Source organism: Nothoprocta perdicaria, unplaced genomic scaffold (genome assembly GCF_003342845.1).
Source record: "Nothoprocta perdicaria isolate Ctin4 unplaced genomic scaffold, notPer1 scaffold_6, whole genome shotgun sequence".
Taxonomy (NCBI): domain Eukaryota; kingdom Metazoa; phylum Chordata; class Aves; order Tinamiformes; family Tinamidae; genus Nothoprocta; species Nothoprocta perdicaria.
The window spans coordinates 3,772,627-3,797,278 of record NW_020455865.1 but is presented as its reverse complement, the minus strand read 5'-3'; the positions used below and the strand labels follow the sequence as shown (position 1 = coordinate 3,797,278).

At 41.5% G+C, this 24,652-nt stretch overlaps 1 protein-coding gene across 1 annotated transcript in view; it reads right to left on the bottom strand.

The window, feature by feature from the left end:
* Positions 1-24,652, bottom strand: part of MED27 (mediator complex subunit 27) — a 79,771-nt gene that overhangs the window by 38,550 nt on the left and 16,569 nt on the right. The window contains exon 3 of the mRNA XM_026049209.1: positions 11,641-11,771. Within this exon, the coding sequence (XP_025904994.1) occupies positions 11,641-11,771 (131 nt within the window). The remainder of the gene's footprint in view (positions 1-11,640; positions 11,772-24,652) is intronic.

The following is a 24,652-nucleotide window of genomic DNA, read 5'->3' as shown; positions in this document are numbered from 1 at the left end:
CGCCTGTCTGTCAGGGCCGGTGGCTCGCAGCGGGGAGTGGTTTATTATTCCACTAAGATGCGCCAATAACGAGGGGGTCAGCTATGAATCACTATCAGGAGAAGATTTAATTACATTTTTGCACCGACCAAAGACACTCCCTGCACACGGATGAAATTTTAAATACGCAGATGATTGATAATGGACCTTAATGCAAGGTTACTTCAGTTTTCTTTGTATTAAGCATTCTGCTTCTATTTCTCCCTCTCTCAAGTTGGCTGCTCACATTATACAGTCCCACTGGCAGCTGAAACATCTTTGTGAGAAAAGTCCAGTATTTTTTAAAATTAAAATCTGTCTAGAGAAATCTTTCAGTGACTCACACCCAACACACAGCACTGCATCTTCCTAGGAAGGGATCCCGAGATAAACACATTACATGACCTGTGAAAAAGAATAAAATGAAAATACCTCTGCCACGCCACAGAGCAAAAGCTATAAAACAGTTTAATATCAAATACATGTACAATACACACCCCCTTATTGATGCAGTATGCTATTTTAAATAAAAATGGACTCTGTACAAGAAGAAAATAGGAAAATAACTCACATATATTAACACATCCAGCGACTAACTAAGTGCAGGAGCAGGCAGAGCGCCCATTAAGAGCAACCTTGTGGCTCATGTTGTTCTAAAAGCGACCAGAGCAACACTAGAGATGATCACAGGGGCCAGAGTTATTAGAACCATTTCGATCATTAGGAAACGGCGCTCTCAAATTTATCCAGCTATCAGAATACACGTTCACTTGGCACCGTGACAGCCAATTAAATGATTAATTAGCTAACATGCAGCCAGCAAGCGTTGAAGATGATGCCCTGCGGAAAGGGACAAGATTTTGCCACTGTCTCAAAGGGTGTCCTGCCGTTACCCCTTCGCATGCCAGGGAATTCGGGTCTGTTCCAGCCCTGCTTTGCAGTCACACTCCCTTGGTGTTCACTCCTCACTAGGTGGATGCAGTTTCTCTGCACTCGCCTTTAATCATGTCATTATTCACAATTCCTTGCCTAATTGCAAGCAACAAGTTTTCTGTAAATTCTGACACGCCAAATGCAAACACTAAATACAACTGCGCTCATTTAGGGAGGATCTAAGGAGACCTAAAACACGAGCCACTGTTGATACTGCAAAGATTAATTCACAATATTCTATGAAACAGCCATCTACAAGATGCATTACATACATACACTTTTAATGAAGCAACTGAAGCTAACAGTACAAGCAAGCAATGGTTCACATGAACAAAGAGCTTCTTGGTGGAGGATGATGCCTTCGACGTGATTAAATGGCTTAAATACATAAAAGCATAAAAATAGATAATTCAATCATGGTACCAGCCAGCAGCAGCAGAAGCAGAGACCAGGGGAGAAGGATGCATGTTGCAACACAGGCTTCACTGCCAGAATATGCATCCCCACTGACAAGTTAATAAAAAAACAAAGAGAAGAAAGCAATTGTGGATGAAAAAAATTAGTTGCAGCAGATAATATTTCAGCTGTACTAGCAAAAATTATAATTGATTTTCTGTCAGTGGGCTTACAAGCCGCTATCTTTGCATTGGAAACAGATTTTCATTTTAAAGCATAATCACATATTAAAATAGTTCTACTTGGCACTTTCTGCCAATAGGCAGCGTCCTGCGCGCGCCGCTATTGCTCTCGCATGTCAACAAATTCCTTTCACGTGCTTAGAAATACTTAAGATTAGATAGCCCTCTATTTGCTTCCCATTTATTATGCTGTACAGGCACGTTGGAGGAATCTTGTCTAAATGAAGAGCAACTTTGCAAGCAGAAAGGATCATGCACAAATTTTAAATACAAGCCTCATTAATATTAATCACAAACATCCCTTTGGCTCAGCAGCTACTGCAGTTTAACAGGTGTCCTTTCCTGCAGGACGCCATCCACCTCTCGCTGCCTGCGTTTTAAAAAATGTCTAATTAAGAAGAGGCAGCTTCTCAAAACTACCTACAATGCCCAGAAACACTCTGGAATCTCCATTCCTGGAGATTTTGGAGATTTGATTAAGTGAACGCACAGCTGACCTGTTCTAGATGTGAAATAGCCCTAACTCAAGCGGGAGGTTAGACCAGATGAACACTCCAGATGTCCCATCCAACTCATTCTTAATCGGATATCGAATAGGAATAGGAGTTGGGAATGTGAAGTCCCCATGGCCACAACAGACCTTCCCATTAACAGGAAATCTGGAATGACCAAGAAATTTGGAAAGCTGCATCAGGTAGAGGGTTAAAGATGTGACACTTGAAGAACAAAATCCCCAGCCTCTTCTGTGAGGCCCGTCTACAAGACACACACAGATCTGTCATAAGCAAAAGCGTCACCTGCGCTGAGCAACTGTCAAAAAGGCAAAGCCAAAATGAATTAATTACAAGGGTCTGCATGTGAAAAAACAAAAGCAGATAAGCCTGTCTTTAGCTTGAGGAGAGTTCAGTTCTACAGTGCTAGTTTAGATAGAGCTAGTAGATTTTGACTTAAAATACATCAAAACTGCAAGGTATTTCTTGCTGTTTTTACGATGCATTTGATATTAACACCAAACATTTGCTGATTGTTACATCCAAAGCGCTCGACAATTTAGGGATTCAAGAAGTCTCGGGCGCTTGGCACGTGCTGACAGGCTCCAGCCAAGCTTGCCTGGTAATTATTTCGTGTGTCTGCACTTTGTCTTCCCTCACCGAAACGAGCACCTAAAGGCAAGAACACAGAGGATACAGAATAAAACATCAGCGCTCATTTATCCAAACGAATGCTGACAGGGGATAGTTAGAGCTTCCTATCAGGTCCTGCAAGGCGGGATGATGTGGGCATTCCTATCTTTGCAGGGCATCACTCCTGGACTTGGAATTTAGTGAAAAATGAACTGTAGGTCCACAGCCAGCAATAAAAGACAAACATCCAGGCTCTGCACTTCTGCACAATTCCCGAATGGTAATTCCCAGAGTACGGGAGGGAAACCGAGGCAGGACACGCTGCTCACACCAGTTAGGCATGATCTTCTCTTAACCCAACTCTAGGTGTCCAGGTAGCTTTAGCAAAGACAAGCTTCTGTGCAGTCCTCAGCGGGAGCCTCCTGCCCAAGCTTTCCCTATTTCACCATCCAGCAAGGTTCCTTGCAAACACACGAATACCCCAAAAAAGCCCTCAAGTGAAATAAAAAAGTAATAAGACTTATTTTAGATGCCAAGTAACGAAAGTTCAGTGAACCAGGTCTCGTGCTCTGCACCCTTGCTAGTCAAAAGGGGCATTTCACGGTCCTTCTCAAGCAGCAGAGCCTGGCCAGGCAAATCCTCAAAGTAAAAATAAAATAATAAATCACTCGAAAGATAAAAGTCACAGCTTTAGCAAGAGCCTTAATATCATTAGGTTCATACAAGTTTTCTCTCTTATGTAGCTTGTTCTTTAGTGTCTAATTAGTCCGAGTACTGGTAGCGCATGTTCCATTTTGAGGGGAAAGTAGAAACAACTAGTTAAACTAGTATTTGCAGTCTTTAATTACACATTAAAATCTTCATCCTTAACTTACTTTTCACTGAAAGTACCGGGATTCCCTCCTGTGTGATATTAGTGTTCTGCTGTAAGCGCCTCCAGGGCATTTTTGAGCAGTAGGGACTGTGGAACAACTTTTAATTAATTGCCACCTTTTAATGGCGCGGTTCTCGCACAAACATTACCTTTAAGGCAAACATACATCAAAGAGGCAGAAATTTGCTCTCGTACAACAGAGCTGCAATTCCCAGAGATGCTGATGTTCACTAAGGGCTACATGGTGCTGGGGAGCTGGGCATATGCTGGAAAACGCACACGCCGCTCATGGAAGGTGCCTGGTCCCAAGTTTCCCAAGAAATTCCGCTTTCTCATCTCCTGGCTATGGAGTATCCCGGCTAATCTGCAGCAAAGTAGATGGGAATTACTTCAGATCGCTGTGCTCAGTCACACAGGGCTGCACATCGCACTCGGTGCAATCCTATTTGGGAGATTAGTCTGTGGGATATGACACCAAAACATCCACAGCCAACAGTAATCTGCTCAAATGACTATTGCCTGCTTAATAAAAACCAAGGGTCTCCCCTGGCTACTGCCTTCAACCCGAAGGATGAGTGCATGGAAGTACTCACTGTGGAGACACCTGAGCTAAGGCATCGGTCCAGAACAGTTCATACCACTACGTGAGCTTCTATACACTATAAGGCAACAACAAAACATTAATTATGTGGACCCTCTTCCCATAGCATTTGTTTAGAATGTTTCCCAAAATATACATTTCCCAAAAAGTGATTAAATAATAGTTTGTTCCGTAGCGTTAATACATGCTGTGTGGTTCTGCAACACGCATAGGCATTTCAGTAGTTTACTAAGGCTAAAACAATATCCAGTATGGTCTCCTGTGATCTGTATGGACAGACATTGTCATCCCATTAGGGAGCATCATATGGAACATTTGGATTTAGTCAAAACCTTTCTTTGGATAATCTGCGCTGATCAACGCCTGCTGGATTTTGCACTTGCAAAGGAAGAAAACAGACAGCTGTATAATACTTTGTGGAATGAAATTCAGCATAAAACTACAGTAAAAAAAAAAAAAAAGGAAAAAGCACCGTTCTGTTGTAACAAATAAGGAGATTATTACAGAGACTCCTGCTGTCAGATGTATCAACGCATTAGGAGATTAGATCAAGATTAAAATTTTACAAAGCATCTCGGTCCTCGCGCAGCGCAGAGCAGCCAAGCTGCCGGCTCTGCAGCATTATCAGGCTCTAAGGGGCCCGGGAAGAGCAGCTGGTTCTAACTTTTCCACACTCACCCAAGAGCAGCAGCAAGTGGAGTCTGCCGAGACGTTTACCTGGGTTCTGGGCAACTGTCAGCTCCATAAAAGCCACTTTCTGACCCACTGACAGCTCCAGCAGCAGGGCTATATATGCTCAATGCACAGAAATGCCTCCTTCTCCTACCACTCTTTATACAACAGAACCTGGGACTGAATCTGCTAAAACATACTAGACTATATTAAGGAACTGCTCCTTCTTGCCAGGATAAAGGTCCAAGTTCCTTCAGATCCTTCCCAACTCCCTAGGTCACAGAGCTCCCTCTGCCTGGGACCCAAACACTTCTGCTGAGTGCAAATACATATACAGAGGTACATAAGATGCTGTCTGCTCTTTGAAAGCAAAAAGTTAATATACAAATATTCTAAGAGAGTTTCTCCTACTGCCTGAATGCTGGCTTACAGTTTAAAATTATCAAGCTCCCAGTATAAAGGAGAATGAGTCACACACGCTCATCTTAAAAAATGCTACTTAAAAACTTACAAGTCAGAACTGCAGAAGTTGCCTCTGATGCCCAGCAGTTACCTGCTGCAGGACTATGGGCTACAGCACATTTTTATTATCAACAAGCTTTAAAAATAGGACTATTCCTTCCAAATGGAGTGCTAAACAGTTAATATCACTTAATTGAAAGAACCAAGTTGCCATTGCATTCAACATATGGAGTATCTGCATATTTAAACAAAATGCACAAGAAATACAACAAAGCAAGGGCAGGACGGCGCCTGTGAAAAGCAGAGCATTGAGTCCCCATGAAAGGGCCGTGGTCCCCATCATTGGCGTCACACAGTCCCCTCCACACGGGCCATTAATAAGCAGCAAAACAAAAAGCAGCCTCTTCAAAAGCTGGCACTGCCTTTCATCTGCGTGACAGGGACCAGTTAACTGTCTTGCATTACTTGTTGGAGCCAGCAAGAACAAAGTGACACCCACGTGTACAGCTGCTTGCCTGACAAAGCTTGAGGATGTGCTCTGACCCCACATGCCATTCGGTAATAATTGAGACCATCAGATTTCTTAAGCTTCACTGGGGGAAATGAGGGTTGAGGAAAAAACAAAGATATCTGGATTCCACGATTCAAAAATGTCCTAAAATACAAAAATCTGTATTTTCTGCATGTGACAAAACTAAAGTACTTACTAAAACTAGAACCTAGTTGCACTATTTCCTTAGCAGGTGCTAGTCCCTTTTGCCTAGAACAATCTGTCTAGGAACAATTGTCATCGTCCTTGGCAGGCAGGAGGGAAACCTGGAGAAAAAGCCAATCCAAAACAAAACACGGGCTGTATCTTAAAATAACTTGAAACTATCCTATTTCCAATAGCTGTTGAAATTCATTAAGATCTGATTTTTTCAGCACTTATCTTCTTGTAATGAAGTTGTCAAAATAGCAGTTTCCAGTTTGCTCATTATACTTTATTATATTCTACACGGTTTGAGTAATTCACTCGGGGACCTCGCTATTCTCCGACACAGTGTTGTAGGCGGCAGCTTGAATAGGTTCATATTACCCTGTGGTTCTTCTTTAAAGGAACAAAATACTATGCAGTATTTGTATTCCCTAGAAAACACTCTGCAAGAACACATACCATGTACCAATATATTGTTAGCATTAGTTCTACCATACCCTTCCATCATTACAATATTTAAAAAACAGTAGAAAGATTCTTGATATACACAGCGTGGTTTTGATAATTAGAAATAGATCTTTTTCCACCTCACGGGCAAATACCCATAAAGTTAGCTATTATATTTTTTTAAACTAATGTTTTATATTGACACAACACTTTTTGCCAGAGGTTCTAGGAATGCATAGCCTTCCTAGTGGCAGGGCGGGGGGGTGATATTTGGGGGTCTTTTGTCCAAAATTACAGATTTTATTATAAAGCAACACACTAAATTACTTGGCAAAGACCTACTCTGTATAATAACAATATCCACATGAGTAGGGGAAGATCCAGTTGGCTAGAATTTTTCAGTTGAAAGTAAGAGTTATTTTTAAAAAGTAAAGTACAATATAGAAAGTCTATCTAAAACATTCTATGCAGTCAGACCAAGTGAGATAATAGTAATCTGGGTATCAAAAGATCCTTAAACATGCACGAACAAACCCAAACAAACTAAAACCAGTACACATGTTAAGGTTAAAATTAATCTCACCATATGCCAATACACTGCAATTTACACTAAAATAGCTTCACAAAACATTTGAGAAAAGGAGTTCATTAATTTACCAGAAATAAAAACAAAACAGTACAATGTGATTGAAACTGCACTCAAGATACCCAATACTAAAATAAATGTATCTACATGGTGCACAGCTACAAAATTATTAACACTATTCATGTAAACATTATTGTCTTACACTGTAAGGGACCATTTTTTAAAAAAAATCGTCTTCTTTAAATCAAAAGGATTAACTTATGGAGCAACAGGGTCTTATATTTGAGCAATATGTTCTTTTATAGTTCCTGCCGCGCTGTCTCACAATAGTCAAGCTAAAGGAATGGCAGGAGAAACTTAAACATGAACAGGGATATTAAATGAGCTTCTAGCATTGAAAGTTATTGCAAACTGATCTCTTCCTTATTAATACAATTCCCCATCATGTACAAAAAGATATCTCCATGTTCCAGAATGCAAACAGAGTTTAATCTTTAATTATATTCTCAACTTCAGCCCTTCTGGAGAGAAGTATAGGTGTGGGCCTGAGGATTATTCTTTTATTACATTATCATCTCCATGGTATTTAATGAATATTGATACTTAATACTGCCTTGCCAGTAGGGGGAAAGCAGAATTTTAGAACTGCACGAAGAACTTTCCGTGACTTTTGTCAAAAAGCAAGGAAAACAGGCAGGCACTTTGATCTTTTACTCCAAAATACTTTTAAGAAGAGGCCAAAATGATAGCCTGGAGTTCCTAATTCTGGTCAAGACTGTGCAAATCTGCATATTAAACAAGCACCTTCTCCACAGCCAGCGTATCCTGTGTCGGACTGAATTGGAACGTCAAATTCTTGGCCTCAAAGTATGAATCCCTGGCTGGGATTTCAGACCTCTCTAACACAGCGAGGTCAGACTAAATAAATATAATTTAAACATATGGTCTTTAAATGAATATTTATTGGCTTAAACACGCGTTGCCATTATCTGCAAAATACTCTTTCTCTTGTAATGAAAATCCCGAACCTAGGAAGTAATTAGATGCTGTTTACAAAACAAAATGCTGAAAGAAACTTTCCTTCAAAAATGCTTGGCAAAAGGTTCATCGGGATTTTTCATAGTGTAAATATGGTAATTTACACCAGTTCAGTTCCAAATAATATTCTGGCACATCTGATCACTGAGTGTATGGTTTATATGCACACATACCTTTCGGTTAACAGTTAAAAACAGTACCTTATTTTAGAATACTATATTTTATATTAAGTTCTTTCCTCAAGACAAACCGGTCTTTCTCGAGAAAAGCTCTTAAGCAAACAAAATAGAACCACATAATGCTACTTATATGAAAAGAGTGATTAAACCCGACAGGGTGTCAATACTACAAAAAAAGCAACGTTTTGCCCGTTCGCCTACCAAGCTATGGTAAGAGCACAGTGGTACCCGTAAGTTTATTTTCCAAGTCCACATGACTAGGTATCTGCTGGGCGGTCAAGCAAGCTTTTCAAGAGGGCTGCTCACTGAAGAGCTGCATCTCAGTAGAGCAGCTGCCAAGGTTGGAGGCACCGTGGACTTCTTTTGAATACAGCCATCCTCTCTGGAAGATATAGGGAGGGAGAATGGAAGCTTTATACAATAAGCTCTGAAAGCTGTTTGGACAAAAAAAAAAAAAAAGTGCATTAATCCAGGCACTTAAGCAGATGGACAAAAGTAGGATTGATTCAAATGAGTACTAACTAACTCTTATTTTGCATTTTTAACAGTGAATCCAAGTGGTTTACAAGCATCACTTCTGCTTTATGACTGACAAAAAGGAGATAGAAGCCAGAGACCTCCAGGTGTCCCCCAGCACAAGGGGCAGAAGTAAAACCTACCCGTCCAGGTCTACGATTAGGATGCTGTTCTTGGCTTTGTGTTCCTCATTTGCCTTTTTGCAAGATATAGGACTACAAATTTTGGTCTACTCTCAGCAGAGCTCAAATTCAGAGATTTCTACTCAAGCTAGCTTCATTGCCAGGTCAGGGAATACACCAGAGCACGAGAGCTTTACAGGACAACCTGAGGTGCTCTACAACAAAAACAAAAAAACAAACTACTCATTTTCACCCAACGGTCCCTACGCACTGAGCGTGAAGCCCAACACGCACCAGTCTTCCATTGCTTAGTGCTCTTATTTCCCCTCAACCACAAATGTCAGAGCAAACCATCTAAAAAGGAATCACGGAGGGCAAGAGTCTCAGCACCAAGAGCTGCGAGGAAGGGCTTGCTCTGGTCACTCCTTCCCAAATAAAGGAAGATAAATGGATCATCTGGGAGCTCGGAGAGCCCCACATACCAGAGCTATCAAGGTCATGGGCCTCTCAGCTGAGACCCCTAAATTTTCCTACCGATCCTAGGAGACTCTCCCTGTGGATGCAAGTGTGAGAGCACAAGCAGCCTCTCGCGTCTCTTCCCATCCCCTCTTGGTGCTCTGCAGGTGTCGGGTCTCAGCAGACAGGGTGCCGGTGACGCCGTTGGGGACACCGCGCTGGCACAGGCTGCAGGGGCCACCACACGCAGACCTGGGGGCTTCCCGCAGCCAACGGGCACTTGCTGCTAAAGGAAATAACACACCATGAACAGAGCCTGTTAGTACATTTCAAGGGGGAAAAAATAACGCAAGAGCTCCTGATTCTTGGCGGTGCTTCCGAGCAGAAGCAGCAGCCCTGCTTTTCCGCAGCGCTGCCCGGCTCCGCTTCGGCGGCGCTGGAAGGAACGACAGCTTCAGCACCCGAGGAAACAGCACGGAGCCTGCGCCAGAAGGAGGGAAGGAGAAGCCAGATGCGAGGCACGCGAGGGAACACGGTGACGAGCGCGAAGGCAGAGCGGGGATGGAGAGAGAGGAGGCAGCAGTTAGTCATTTTCTCCTATGGATCCATTTGGCTAGAAATAAGACACGGATCAATCTAGTTTCCTCCCTCCACCTTCCGAGGCAGAGAAAAGCAGGCTGGAAAAGCAAACACGAAACCAAAGGCCTCTTCAAAATGGAGACCCAGCGGGAGCTGCTGAGGTGCCGCCTGGTGCGTTAGAGCCTGGCCAAACTTGGCAACTATCGGAAGCCTTCGGATAAGATCAGCAAGGAAAGGAGGATTATACTGCTAATGGCTGCATTAAATAACTCAAAATTGCTGCTGATGTTTTAAATATCCACATATTCTAGGTGAACGCACCATTGAAGGAAACAGAAATATCATATGCAGATAAAGACATATACAACCTTTAATGTGTTTATTATATATCTCCCCATTATGATTTAAACAGACGCAACTCTTCAGAGTTTTTAATTTGACATCAAGTAGGTAACTACAGATATTTTTATACAAAAAAAGGAGACTAGCTCTTGTTCTCTCACTGTGTGTATTTTTATCAAATGGAGACATCAGGATGAAAAATATTTCAACTCCTCTCAATAAAAACTCCAACAACTCAATAACAAGCACTCAACGGTTATGGACTTCAATTAGAAAATTCCATTTTAAGCTGAGAAATTTGACACTCCAACAAAGAAAAGCACTTACAAAGCAATTATATTAATTAGCCAACACGTGCCAAAATTTACCACTGCAGCCTCACAGAACAATATCGAGTTCCCAAAGCTGCGGTCCTGCTAAAGCTGCCCTTCCAATTATTCTTCTCCTAGTAGTAGTGGCAAACGATGGAGCATTTTATGGATTCTTGAATTAGCAGCTTTTTATAGTTAATATACAAGGGGAAATCTCTGATGTGATCTCCTTTTGGGGAAAAAAAAGTCCAGACTTTCTTTAGTTCCTTCCTGAGTTTAGGCCTGTGGACTCTGACACCAGGGACTTTTATTATTACAATATGAAGTTTTTGGTAACAATGTTTATACATCAATGATTCTCATCCTGTGAAAAAAGCAGACATTGTCCACAAACTTGAAGGATGTTCAATACAATGAATAATTACTTACTGCTTTATTTTCTACATAATAATCTTTTTCTTATATGTAACTAAATTTTTAAAGTGTTTTATTAATTTATAAGCTTAGTTGTGGGCATCTGTTTTGGCATCAGAACACAGACTGCCTGAAGTGTTGATAGCCTGTGTCCTTAAACAGTTTCTAAGTGTCCTCATAATTGCTTGTCACCTGTAAAAGAGTTTAGATCTGATACAAAATTAACATATGGTGAGCAGATGGACTCAGAACAGACATTTGTCAAGAAACTACTCACACCAAAGACTTTTTGGCTTCAGCCTTTTAGGACCTTCAGAAAAAGTCCTGCTTGAAGCTTTGAGTCATACTAATGAAGGGAACATCTTGCCTCAATGACAACTGCATGTTGTGAAAGCTTAGGATGCTACCTCCAAAGAAGAATCCTTACTTTTCTACTGTGAAAGTCCCTGCATAAAGGGAAAAATAAGATACTGCTTCCATAGAGTATCCACCAAGCCCAAATGTAGTTATCTTTCTAAAATCAAAATGCAAGCAGGAAGTTATCACTCGTTTTTTTAAATTAAAATAATTAAGAAGTTCAGGAAAAAATCTCACCTATGACGCAAACTCTACAAAATACTCCATTACTTACTGAGGAGGTAGGACCAGAGTTGTAGGCTGAGCTTTTGGTCTGCGTTTTGCAGATACTCCCATCTGGTTGGCAGAGCGTTTCAAAGATTGCTGATTCAAAAGGCCAGATGCGAGCCCCGCATGGTACTGCAACTAGATAATAAAAAGACAGAGATTAAAATACTCTGCAGTATTTGTGCCTCTACCCTCTGCACACAAAGACTTGATCAAAACGACATGTCACAATGTCACAAAATGACATTGCGAAATTCTGAGAAGTTCTCACTGCCTGTGGATTTAGGAATCACCACAACACCGGGTGTGCCATTAAACCCAACCTCACGTGCAACAAGTTACAACTTCTATGCAAACAGCTTCAATTCACTTTAATATCTCCCTTCGAATTGCAAGAAAAAAATAAAAAGCTCAAGATTCAGTGTTAGAGCAATGCAGTTCCTTGCGTTTTACTGCCACACCAATGCCTTCATTAAGACCTCTAAAGACTCGTCCCAGGAAAGGTTAACAGTTTTACAAATTAACAAAACTAATCCCGTGACCTCTATAGAGAAAAGGCTGCGAACTCTTGCAAACTTCCAGAAATTCAAGGGCTCTTACACAAAGCTATTCCACCCAGGACTAACATAAAACAAGGAAAACAAAGCTAGGTAAAGCGCTACAAAAAAAAAAAAAAAAAAAAAAAAGAGACTACAAAAGGGCTATAAATTCCAGGGAAACTTTCCAGTGAGCTAATGTGACTGCAGTGCCAACGCTCAGAGCATCCATAAGGGCTTGAGGGGCTGCTGAACCTCTCGGTGGCTTTGCCATGCGAGCCAGAGCGTGGGCAGCTCCTAAGGAGGGCCCAAACGCACGGTCGGGGACAGGAGCGTCCCAGCGGCTCCACTTCAGCCCAGGAATCACACTCAGATTCGTTTCCCTCCTACAGACTTCTGAAATGAAAAAAAAAAGAAAATCAGAAAAATCAATGAGAGCAATGGACAGCGCGCACCTGAGAGGCGATGCTTCAGTGTCAGGGGCTTAGATCTCAATCCGCACTCCCAGAATGTGCAGCTAGCGCAATATGCAGCGGGTATTAGGGAATTAAAGGGCAAAGCTGCCTCGGCAGAGGGCCCTGGGACTCCAGGAACATGTTTTTCCTTCCCTTTTTTGCACCCTATTCAAGGTAGTCCCCGCTCAGCCATTTTGTGCTGCTGACTCAGGTGTGATGGGTATTTCAAACCAAATCCTCCTTTTAGCCACTTGCTCAAAGACAGAGATCTCACGGGTGCTACCCAGAAACTTCCCAATTTAACCTTTTAAAAACATTCAAAACTCCCCGGTCAGCTTGACATTTATATGTCAAGACACGACAAAGATAGGAATTCAAATCAAATACGTATATATTTATATTGCCCTTGAAGGCTGTTTCTCAGTGATTAAACTATTGTTATTAATTACAAGTAAATATATAGAATCTATTGTGCTTACAACTGTCAAAATCTATAAGGGCCCATTAAATATTTAACCGAACCATTTTTATAATGGGATAAAAGGTCAAAGTTAATAAAACTGACAGGCAGCTTCTGTCGAACTTGATTTATACATTATTAAAGTATCGTATTCCACATTCCATAAAATATTTTTGGGTAAGTGGAGATGCTGGCTGGAAAGTTGGGCAATTCTTCCCAAATCATTTGCTTGAGGAGTAGAAACAGGAGCAAAAGTACTTCAGAGTAGCACCAGTGGTATCAGAAATACTCTTAGTAAATAGGCCCAAGATGTAAAGGTACCGTTTGATAGGAAACGGTACAGAGAGTTATTTTTCCACTTGCAAAGCACACATGGGGCTGCCAGGATCAGTCATGACGGCAGATCTTGGCCCAAAACCTACCAAACTATCATGTCATAAAATTACTGATCTTGCTTTGACCTGGTTGAGCTGCTCTTGGGTCTAAAAGACCCAACGCATCCAACCGTTGGGCACTCACGGGACAGGGTTTCCTATGGGATGCTCACCATACATTCCTGGCTCCTAAAACGATCAACAGTAAGGGTTTATCCAAAAAATACACTAAATACTTACTGAACTTGAACACTGACGCACGAGGCTGCATTGCAAATCATTTCTTTATCAGCCACTAGGGAATCCCCTTCATTCAGGGGCTTTATTACAGCAAGACATCCACGTCTCTCAGCGGTGAGGAATTCTGCCTGCTTTATGAGAATCTAAGCTCTTCGCTTCCTAATGAAATACTCCGCTGTAAAACTTCAATGAGACTGATCCTTTTTTTCCCCCAATACATGCAGAAGCAAAGTAAAACCTTCTTCAGAAAACGGGGAAATAAAAAAAAAACAACACGAAAATCAATTTATAACACTTAGCAGCCAGGATACGCACCAGTGCCAACTTGTGCAGTTTGGTGGTGAGTCTCATGATAGCTGGTATTTCTCTTGGAACCGGAGGAGACCCACACATCAAGCAGATGTGTGAATTTCGCATTTTGAAAATCAAAAAAGACATCAGTTCTCAGGGATGTAGGAAAGTTACTGAAAATAACATCTGAATACCCACAAAAGCTTTACTTGAAGGTAAATAAAAACAGGTTACTTCTAAATGCCATTATATCCCAGTTCTTGATTTTTCAATGCTAATTAATGGTGACAGCGTTTATATTTTCAAGAAAAAAAATCACTAATGTCACTAATGCTTTCCAGGTGCCAAAATCTACCTTTTCATGAGGTATTTGAACATATGAGAACTACATTATATAATACTGGCTCTCAAGCGTGCCCGTGAACTGAGCTTTACTGCAATACAGAGACCACTTGGAAGTCCCTTTTGTTCCTTTCAGTTGTAGCAGGGCATTCTTTTCATTCACTTAAAACATCTTGGGCTTTCACATGAACAATTCAAATAGCAGAGGAGTATTAGATAAATACAGTCTGGACTTAGTTCAGTAAGCATTAAGGAAAGTTAGCACAAAATATCTTCCATTTACTCTCTCCTGCTGGCTCTGTTCTTTCCGAAGCAAAGGAACCCATCCTTACTCCCCATATCCCACTACGGATGACCATTACACTTTGGGACAGCCAGAAATTCTGCTATGAGCTATCTGCTAATCAGTAGCATTAAGGCCCCCTCCTAATCGGTAGCATTAAGGCCCCCTCCTTCACTGATACCATTTGTCAAGTTGATATTTTAGCCAACATTGCTCTGCAACACACGTTTGGAAGCTGCACACATGGACTAAATGAATTCTACCTTAAATCTCCTCAAATTAAGGCTTCTGTGTTGGAATTCTGCTAGGTCTAAAGGTCTTCTGCTTGCATAATTCATGCACTGGGGATTTTACATGTGTTGACTGCTGACCAAACAAGTCATTACACTCCACTTACTTACAGCGCCATTTAAAGTTGCAAGGAAAGGAGGCGAGTGGGAAGGGAAATCACTTGGAGCATTTCCACTGATCATATCAACTCGCAGTTGCAAAATTACATTTACATATTAATATTATTTAAAGCCCTTTAAGCACCGATGAGTTTGCTTTAAAAAGTAAAAACAAAAGAATTTTGGTTTTGACCACATTCTTTTGCAGTGGTATTTTTTCCCGAGAATACTTTCATCCAAATATTATAGACGACACAAACTGAAAACCCTGAAAAGGGTTCTTTCAGATTTTTTTATACATATATATATATATATATGTATACATACACACACACACAGATATATTTCCATCTCTTAGCAAAATGCAGTTCTAGAGAAGTGGCTGACGGATACTTCTCCACCATGGAATTTTCCAGCTTTCCATGCAGATATGCCTTCTTTTAAGATGCACAGTATTGTGCCCCATGTCATTAAATTATTTCTCTCTTTCTGCTAACAAAGGCTTCGTCTATTATGATAAAACTCTGGTATTTCTTTTGAAAAGAGCAACGAGCAAGCAAGGACGACACTCCCCCAGTTTCATCTCTACAGCCTAAAGTAGGCAAGAAAAAAAAATTTACACTACTTTAATTGATATTTTTTAAGCTTTTCTCAGATAATGAGGCCAGTTTGGAAACTCTCTTTTTTCTAAACAATGTTTTGATCATTCTAGGGTAGCTGAATTCTTGACTTGGCCAAAACAGCATCAATAAACCAAGAGAGCAGAGTCTCCAATTTATTTACTCTTTGGTTTTCCGCGTGTGTAACTGGGTTGCAGGCTTTTCAATCAGCAGGCAAACAAGCCACCGGGCTTTTGCTCTTGTGTGCAATTAACACACGCTTTTATTTTGGTATTTTAAACATTCATCTCCCCAAACACTTCCCAATTCAGCAATTACCTAAGCAACAAATATCCAACCGTGAGGTTGACGAAGGCTAAACCCGGTTCGTTCTTTAAATCCTTATCTAAGGGGCAGTGCCTCTTTTCCCGGCCCCATGTTCTGACCTAGGAAAGCTGCGGCACTAACGAGCTCCCGTGGCCTCCGAGGCCTCTCGCGGGCACCGCTCTAGGTTGCGTCGCCCTCGGATCCGCGTCGCTTCCCTCCGATCAATGAGTCGGTGCCGGGAGCGCTCCGAGCAAACCCACCTACAAACGCTCCCGCACAAGCAGCCTCGCTCTTCCCTCCGGCCCTTCCTGCCACCTCGGAGCTGGCAGCCTGAAAAACAACTTTAGGTACATAATAATGCTCCTTTTTTTTTTTTTTTTTAACATATCATAGTACCAAAAGCATTGAAGCATTTCTCCATCTGTTTCTTTTCATGCCTTGCCTTCGCTCCACCCTCTGCCCCGTTGCCTTTGAATTCCGGGTTTTGCTGAGAGTGCCGTTTTAATTAGTGCGGGATTTCAGCCTCAAAGTGTTTATCCCGTATCTTTCTTCCCCAAACGCATTGGCATTCTGCTGATGAACGACTGCATCAATAACCCCTCTATTCCAATATTCCTTGCAGATCTTTGGCTTTTTGCCACGTGGAAGATGGCACATGCAGGCGCTTTCTTGAAGGAGCTGGTCAAAGCCTCAGCAACAGCATCAGCATCTTCCTCCCAATAAAATCGGCTGCGCCGTCCAAGGTCTCTGCCAAAGTCACTATTACTGCTCCCACTGTTGGAATCCAGCTGCACTAGTGACACAGCGAAGATTTGGGGATAACATCAACACAAAGGGACACTACAGAGCTAACAGGGTTGGAGATTCTAAGAAACCTACAATTTGATTTGTTGAAATAGTGGATATATAGTATTTTCAAGCTTTACCCTATGATATACATTCACACTTGCGTGCTGCACTTAATAGATCCCATTAAAGAGCTTATTTGACAAAAAAAAAAAAGGTAAATTCCTTTTGACACAGGGACCCTTGCATAGGGTAAATAACCTGTAACAGGGAGAAGTCAGCACTAAAACTCAAGATTAAATGGTTAAATAAGATTAAATAAGGCCACAATTAGTATCTTTCTCCAGTGCTGTTGTATGTCTTAAAAATCTGTTGGAGCTGCGAACTGAAGACACTGATCTCATGGTAAAATTAATATTTTCTAGAGCCCTAGACTAAATTTTGGTGTCAGAGGCTCAGGTGGCAGCTGTGTCGATGGCGGGAATGGCCGGCTGCATTGGTAAGCAGGGATGCTCAGGTTCTCAAACACAGAAATCTGAAGAAATTTTAAAATTGGGTAGAAACAAGGGCTCACACAAGCTACAGGCACAACCCCTTTGAACTGTGCAGGAACGTGTCACAATTTGCAGCACTGTGCTTTGGTTTTACTGCTATTAGTAGTAAACTACTTTATAATGGAATAAAAAACGGGTTGCTCTTTTTTTTTTTCCCCATAAAAGACCTCCAAGAAGGTGCAGCTTATGCAAATCCAACTAGCCCAGCTCTGCAGCGAGGCAAAGGGGGAAAAAAGCTCAGAACACGAGCGGGAAATCTCGTGTTACGGGACACCACAGAGCAGCTTTAATGTCTCTGGCTGCTATGCACGCTGCTAATATAGGGGGTTTTCTCAATTCATTAAATTTAATTATTTTAACTCCTGCTAACTTTTGCCATTCCTTAGTTTTGGTCACTCCCCAAATGATTAAAATGCACAATGCACTTAAACTAGCAAATATCCACACTAATTGTCAGAAAATTGCTATTAGGCGAACAGTCCGAACCGCGGCTTTGTGCAACCCCTCGTGGCCTTCCAGAAGGGACAGTGACACTTCCAGAACCCAACTCCAGCACAGCTTATCCTAAAGACACGGTGCTGGTGCACGCTGCAAAGCTACCCCAGGCTCTGCTGCTTTCTTCTGCGAGAGGTCAGCACTGCTGGACCAGCAGAAAGGGGTGCAAGAATATTCCTGACAAGTGACTTGAACTTGCCAAGTCGGAAGGGAGGTTTCTTCCTCAGATGGTCCCTTTTGCTGCTACGCAGGATGAAAAGGAAGAGGGGGAAGGTCATATCTCCCCTTATCTCTTATTTTTGCTTGTTTTTTTTCTTCTTTCTTAGCTCTCCAAGCATGAACTCATCCTTCCTTCCCTCTCGCAGGCATCTCCAAGCAGTGCTGCTGGAATGCTAATTCCAGCTGGCCAGCAATGACAACCAGCAGTGACTTTAAGCAGTATAGTTAGATCCAGGACAAAATATATGCGGCCTATTTCCTTATAGGTATATTCTTTGGACAGCACAAGAAAATTCTTCATCAGATTAATTTGTACTCCTTTCAAGACAGTATAAATGAGACCAACAAAAATAAGAGCTACCAACACAGGTTGCTGTTATATGTACTCAAAGAAAGCAGCTTAAATTCTCGCCTTCCCTTGAAACAACCCAGATTTTAGCACTGACAAATCCCTGAATCATCATGGGTGGCTGGAAGTTACGGATCCGCTGCATTTGGAGGGATAAGGGCTGGAAAGAAACGCGTCATTTCCCCCTGCACAAGGTGCCATGTCGAGCAGGGGCTGCCCTGGGAGAGGTCCCATTCAAAGCAGGGCGTTTGTGAGCCGAATTTGGAGGTGTAATGCCCCCCCAGAATGAAATTGTCTCTTGTCATAGGGTACAAAGCAGTCTTCTCACTCAAATTCTATGTTCAAAATTCACAATACATGTTTGAATTCGTGTTTTCAACCTCACATCAGCTTTGGGACATGGAGCAATTCATCACTAGTGGTAACAATCGCCTCACTGAATATTCACTGAAGAATCTGTACAGCTGAAAAACAACCTTATGCATTAACTAGAAATTGTAAATTTAAAAAAAAATCTTTTTTTAATGCTTCAGAATATAATTTGATGTTTTACATGATGAACTTTTAGGAATTTTATCTGAAACAATGTTGAACTGGTGAAAAATTAGCGTGCTGTGTTTCATTGCAGTATTTATATAAGAAGTCAGGCAATCATAAATCAGCAAACCTTGTCATACACAAGGTAAGGAAACCATTTTAATTCACATTGCTAGAGGCTAAGATGTATTTTACCACACTACTTTATGCAATACACTATTATTGCCAGCATCATACAGCCAAATTTGATTTAAACTAAATTTTTCCTTTTACATACCAAATCTGAAACGCCTAAACAAAGCCCCCTTTCAAAAAACCCATTTCAAAGAGATTATACATTCAAAAAAAAACAAGCAGCCATCTATAAAAATGTTAGTCAAATTATTTCTTTAGACTTCAACGAGTTAAGTTATGAGCGCTTTTAAAAAGGAAGACAGAATCTATCAGGTTTGATTGATAAAAGTGTAGCTTTTAACTAACACTGAAAAAGTGACGACTGGCCACATTTTTCCTCAGAATAATATGCTTCCTCTGCTTTTTTTTCAGCGCCCTGCACATAAATCAAAGAAATGTTAAAGAGGCCCATACATCACAAGCTGGCATTTCTAAACTATTTACAAAATCTGTAATAGGCAAGAGGATGGAATATCTAAGAGAGTGACCAGCAAAGTTACTGAAAGAGAAAAGGCAGGTCTACCATTCTGGCAGGCTTAATTAAGGAAGGAAATAAGCCTCCATAGTATAGTTTAAAACACTAAATAAATCCAATCCTGATAATTTAGAGTTACCAAAAGCAAGACAGTGTATTAGCCAAAGCAGAGATAAGGTGGATTTGAGCAATGTGCTTGTTCCAACATCAAGCACATGTTGTGAAAGCAGATAAAGCTCCTGTTCTAATCAGGCTTGGAGTCAAGGCAGAAGCCCAGCTGCAAACAGCCCCCAACGCAGCAGCTCTGCTGCAGATCTATCAAATTTCCACATCCCAACATCCAGGCACACGGCAGATTCTACCGATGAGTTTTCTCCATCGACTTGAGCAAATGGGAATAATCTCATCTCCTCTGCTGGAAGGGAAGCCAGGGCTTCCCAAGAGTTTATCTGTCCATCTGTTGGAGATGTCACACTCAGACGAGAGAGTGCAAAAAAGCACGGAGTTGTTTTACAACCAAATCCAAAACTTACTGTAGTCTGAACTGGTGTAAAAGCCATATGCTTTGCAAAAACACCTCTCTTGCTACACACACTTTTTGCCACAGCACAAAGAGTAACAGTTCTAAAGCTGCTGGAATCTTTTTTTCCGAAAATAGATCTCATATTCTTACTCTCCTCTGCCACGCTCGGCTAGGCTAACTGAACAGAAAGCAGTAAAACAAGGAAATACTACGCGGTGCAACCAAAGCTAAGACACACACACTCCATTAGGAGAAGTTACCAGCAATTTACAGGTGAAAAAGCAGCTCAGACACCACGAGAACAGGAACAGCGTGTTACACCACGCCGCAATATCTGCTGGGAGGGAACATAAAGCAGTTACTGTGTGAGACTTTCCATAGGAATATTTTAGATGAAGCCAGGGGCAGCTCGGAAAGATCCTTAGGAGGGAAACAACTGGAACGCACTTCGTACTATTTCCATGGGAGCTTATAATGATATTGTAATTAACTCAATTACACCACAGAATTAAGAGTCTTTAAAATGCTCCCAGTCATTCATTACAGGTCTAATTAAAAATCTCATTTGGTGCTTAGCCAGCAACAAATACAAAATGACTTGCTAACCATCCATATCTAACTACACATGTATTATCTCGCTTACACTATCTGTTTCGATGTTGACTAGTCTGTAAGCGACATCAGCATTTAAATAAAATAATAATAATACAAAAATAACAAGAAAAACAGTCAAGACACCACTTTGATTTAGGAGCCTCAACACCTGCAACTGCATATCCACTTACTGCAGCAAAACAGCTTATTTCGAGTTTTCCTGCAATAGTTAAGGGCTTCTACAATAGCAGATGCCTTTCCTCCCACACGTCAATTAATTTGCAAATGCACTCAGGTTGTAGAAATAATGAAGTGCTGAATGCTTTTCTATTGGCAAGTTTTGCTAGCAGGAGGTGGATGCTGTAGGCGAGGTGCTAAAATGCGCTGCTGCTAGCTGCAAGCCAAAGGAAAGAGCTGCCACACGAAACCTGGGCCACAACTAACCTTGCACATCAATTATTTCATTTACCCCTTTCCCCCACTCCCAGCAAAAGGAAGAAACCCTCTCCAGAAAGCTTTTTATTGTATTTATCTAGGAATTTGTAACATGCTCTTTACAAGGAGGTTTGGGCTTTGTGCTGCCCCAGGAACCATTTCCAGTTTGAAGACTAACACACAGGAAGAGGAAAGGAGCATTTTTTCCCCATGTTTTGTCATATATGACTAAAAGTTGCATTAAAAATTGCTAAGGTTACCAATCAAGCATTCAATACCTAAGAACTGCTTGATTTCATACTGCCCAGGCAATCTTCCATGAGCCTCCTTGTGCTGAGGACTCAAATCACACACTTTTTCTCCAGCAGTCCCTGACTTAGCCGGGTGCAGGATCACGTAGCTGGAACAGGCAATTATTCAGCACCAACTCGCATGCACAGAATGTGATTTAGAGTATTCCACAATTTCCACATTTATCACCTCAGAGTTTTCCTCTGTGACGCTCTTCGTCTTACTTCTTTACAAATACAACTAAATTTATCCCCAGGATTCTTATTCCACTCACTTTGGGTGTGGATCTGAGGAATCTCACATTTTCAGCACCACCAAATGTTTTATAGTACTTACTATATTTAGAGTAGAGCAATAGGCAATAACTGTACTTAGATGCTCAGCGATTCTTCAGTACAGTCCACAGAGGCTTTAGGCTGGATTGTAGCAAGGTTTGAACCTCTACCACCATCCAACAGCTTGACATCTTGGTAGCAGATCACTCATCTTCTGTCTCAATCAAGCAGTAACTGAATTTTTTTTAAAAAAATGTTGCCAGCTCCCTACTGGAAATAAGTTAAATCTGAGTTTCCGAACTTCCAAATTAATTCCTAAGCTCTGGAGGCCACCAAGTTCTCCTGAATAGAGGCCTTTCTCACCTTGAGAGCTCCACTTTGAAAGCACATAGGCAGTGAACATGCCATGGCGGAAAAATATAAGGGTTGTGTCATGGTTTAGACCCTGGACTTGATCCATTATCTTTTCTTTTATAAATAAATTGAATGAGTTTGACCATACAGAAGGATTTTAGGCACTCAAATGCTTTCGATCAGTTCTTACACATCTCAGAGGGGAAACTGAAAATTAATGGGCACCTGGACAAATGATCAAAAAATAGTAAAAGCAATTAAAATAATGCTTAGAACTACTTCAGACCGTAATAACCAAAATGGTATTACACAGGTACTAATAGAGGTAAGGAAATTTGTTGTTAAAAATGCATGATTTTCTGTTTTTTAAAACATATAATTTTCAGGCTGACCTTGTCCCTTTTAAATTTTTATAGCATCTTCAGTTCCAATTAGAGATTTTCATATGGGGTAGGCAAAGCTTCTTACGTTCCATATTAAAGGCAAGACACCTTCCTGGCATGATCTGCAGTATTAATAATATAACAGTACCAATTTCAAGAGCAGCCATGTAGCATGAGCGCACGCATAGCTACATGAATGGAAATTTAACCACGTATACTGTGGAAATCTTTAATACAGAAAAAAAATTACAGAAAAAAAAAAAAGCAAGTCTAAGAGTCTAAGATAGCTCAAACACTATTTGAGATTTCCTCTTTTGCCACATAAATACGTGACCTTGCCATCCTTCACAAGGTAACACCAATGTATCGGATGCAAGAAAACATATGTTTCTCTTTACTGGATTCAAAACAGGAATAGAGGGGAAGGAGGAGACTGATACTCGGGGCCATCCCGTGGGTCTGAAGCCGAGCCTTGCAGCTGTCACTGTGTTCAGCACAAAGTGTCCCCACCCACACAAGCCCTAGAACGCTCCTCTAACTAATTGCCACAGCACAATCAAAATGCTACTTTCTAGAAACAATAAATACTGCATATTCTTTATATAGCTGCAGTTTCGCTCTAATCTCATCAGGGGAGTTTTAAGTTGAAGATGAAGCCATTTTTCACTCGCTGTGGGACACAGTTAAGAATCCAGGAAAACCTACTTTGTCCATTTGTTCTGGATTTCAAGAGAATCTGACACCGGTGACTTCTCATGCGTCAGCTGCCTTGCAATAACCCAATATCCCAATTGCCTCTTAAGTGTCTCCCACCTAAGCCACAAACAAAACTCCTCATGGAAACCCCCAGAAGAAATGTCCACACGGGATGGGCTATGGGGACCATCCATCCCTCTAATGCCCTCCTTTCCCTTCCCAAACATCACTTTGGGCTGTAACTTCAGTTATCACCTTACTGGGAGCTGGGAGCCACCAATTTCTATAGGGAGCGGTGCTGAATTTCCCAGGCAGGTCCAGGCAATCCCGCATGCATCCAGAGCAGTGTGCTGTCCTCCAAAGAGCAGCTCCTGCAGCTACTGCTTGCGACACGGCTCACGGATGCACTGCATGCAAAACACTGCAAATTATGGGAAGTACTGGCTTAGTCTGAACAGTGAAGTGAGAAGATAAAAGCTTATTTATGCAAAAACACTTGCATCTTTTAGTCTTCAAGACAGACAATGGAACTATACTTAGAATTAAAAACATGTGCTCTTATGTTTAGGAACAGGCCTAAGCTGGTGAATTCAGCATGAAGTACCCCAAAGTAGCCTGAACTCTTCAGCAGCTTGTGCAGAGATCACAGGGATCTGTATGAGATCATGCAGCCAGTGTGACAAACTGACACACATGCAAGGGAACTAAGCAAAAAAGAAACAACAAAGTACGGGATGTTTGATTTTTAAAAAATCATTTTTTTAAGTTCTTCATTACTGTTACTTCTCTAGCTCCTGCCTTTTGCAAACAAGGACACTGCCCTACACACATCCCAAAGTTTATTTCTAATCATGGCAACAACTCAGCACTGTGAACAACTGACAATTCCTTCAACTCCAGGTTTTGCCTGAAGCACTTAAAAATAAATAAAAGAGCAGGTAAAACCCCTTAAAAGGGGCTGAAAGACCTAAAGGCTCCTGGGCACCAAACAGCTGAAAGCCATGGAAGGCTTCGTAATTTATACTCCTGAGCCTAATGCTCAGCCAGTGAGGAAAAGACAGCTCCGCTATGTGGAGGTGGCTCCATGAAAAGCAACGGGCACAGGGACATTGCAATAATCTAATAGCAAGAGTTTGTGGGGCTGCTGCAGCAGCCACAGCAAGCTGAGTCCTGACCCCTCAGGATATTGCAATAAAGAGCAGCATGTGCTGCCAGGATTATCAAATTCGAGGAAGGAAGCAAGCAAAAGCCCTGGGATCTGAAGGGAAAACCATGGGATAAAGGGGTTTCCTTTTGCTACACTGCAGGGCAAACTACCTGTATCTGAAAACCGGGATGCTCTATGTCAATGCTGCTGCTTCTACTTGGTGCAATCTGCTATGGCAAAACAGCTGTCTCCTGTGGATTAGCAAAAAAATTACTCACATCTGTATGCAAATGTGGTTGCCTATTAGATGGGAACACGCGTCTGAAAACAGCACATTTACAAAACACAACACTACAAAGTCCCACGGTCTCCACGGACAACTACACAGCACCAAGCTGTCACATGAAACACCGCTAATGAGATGCTCATTTGATTC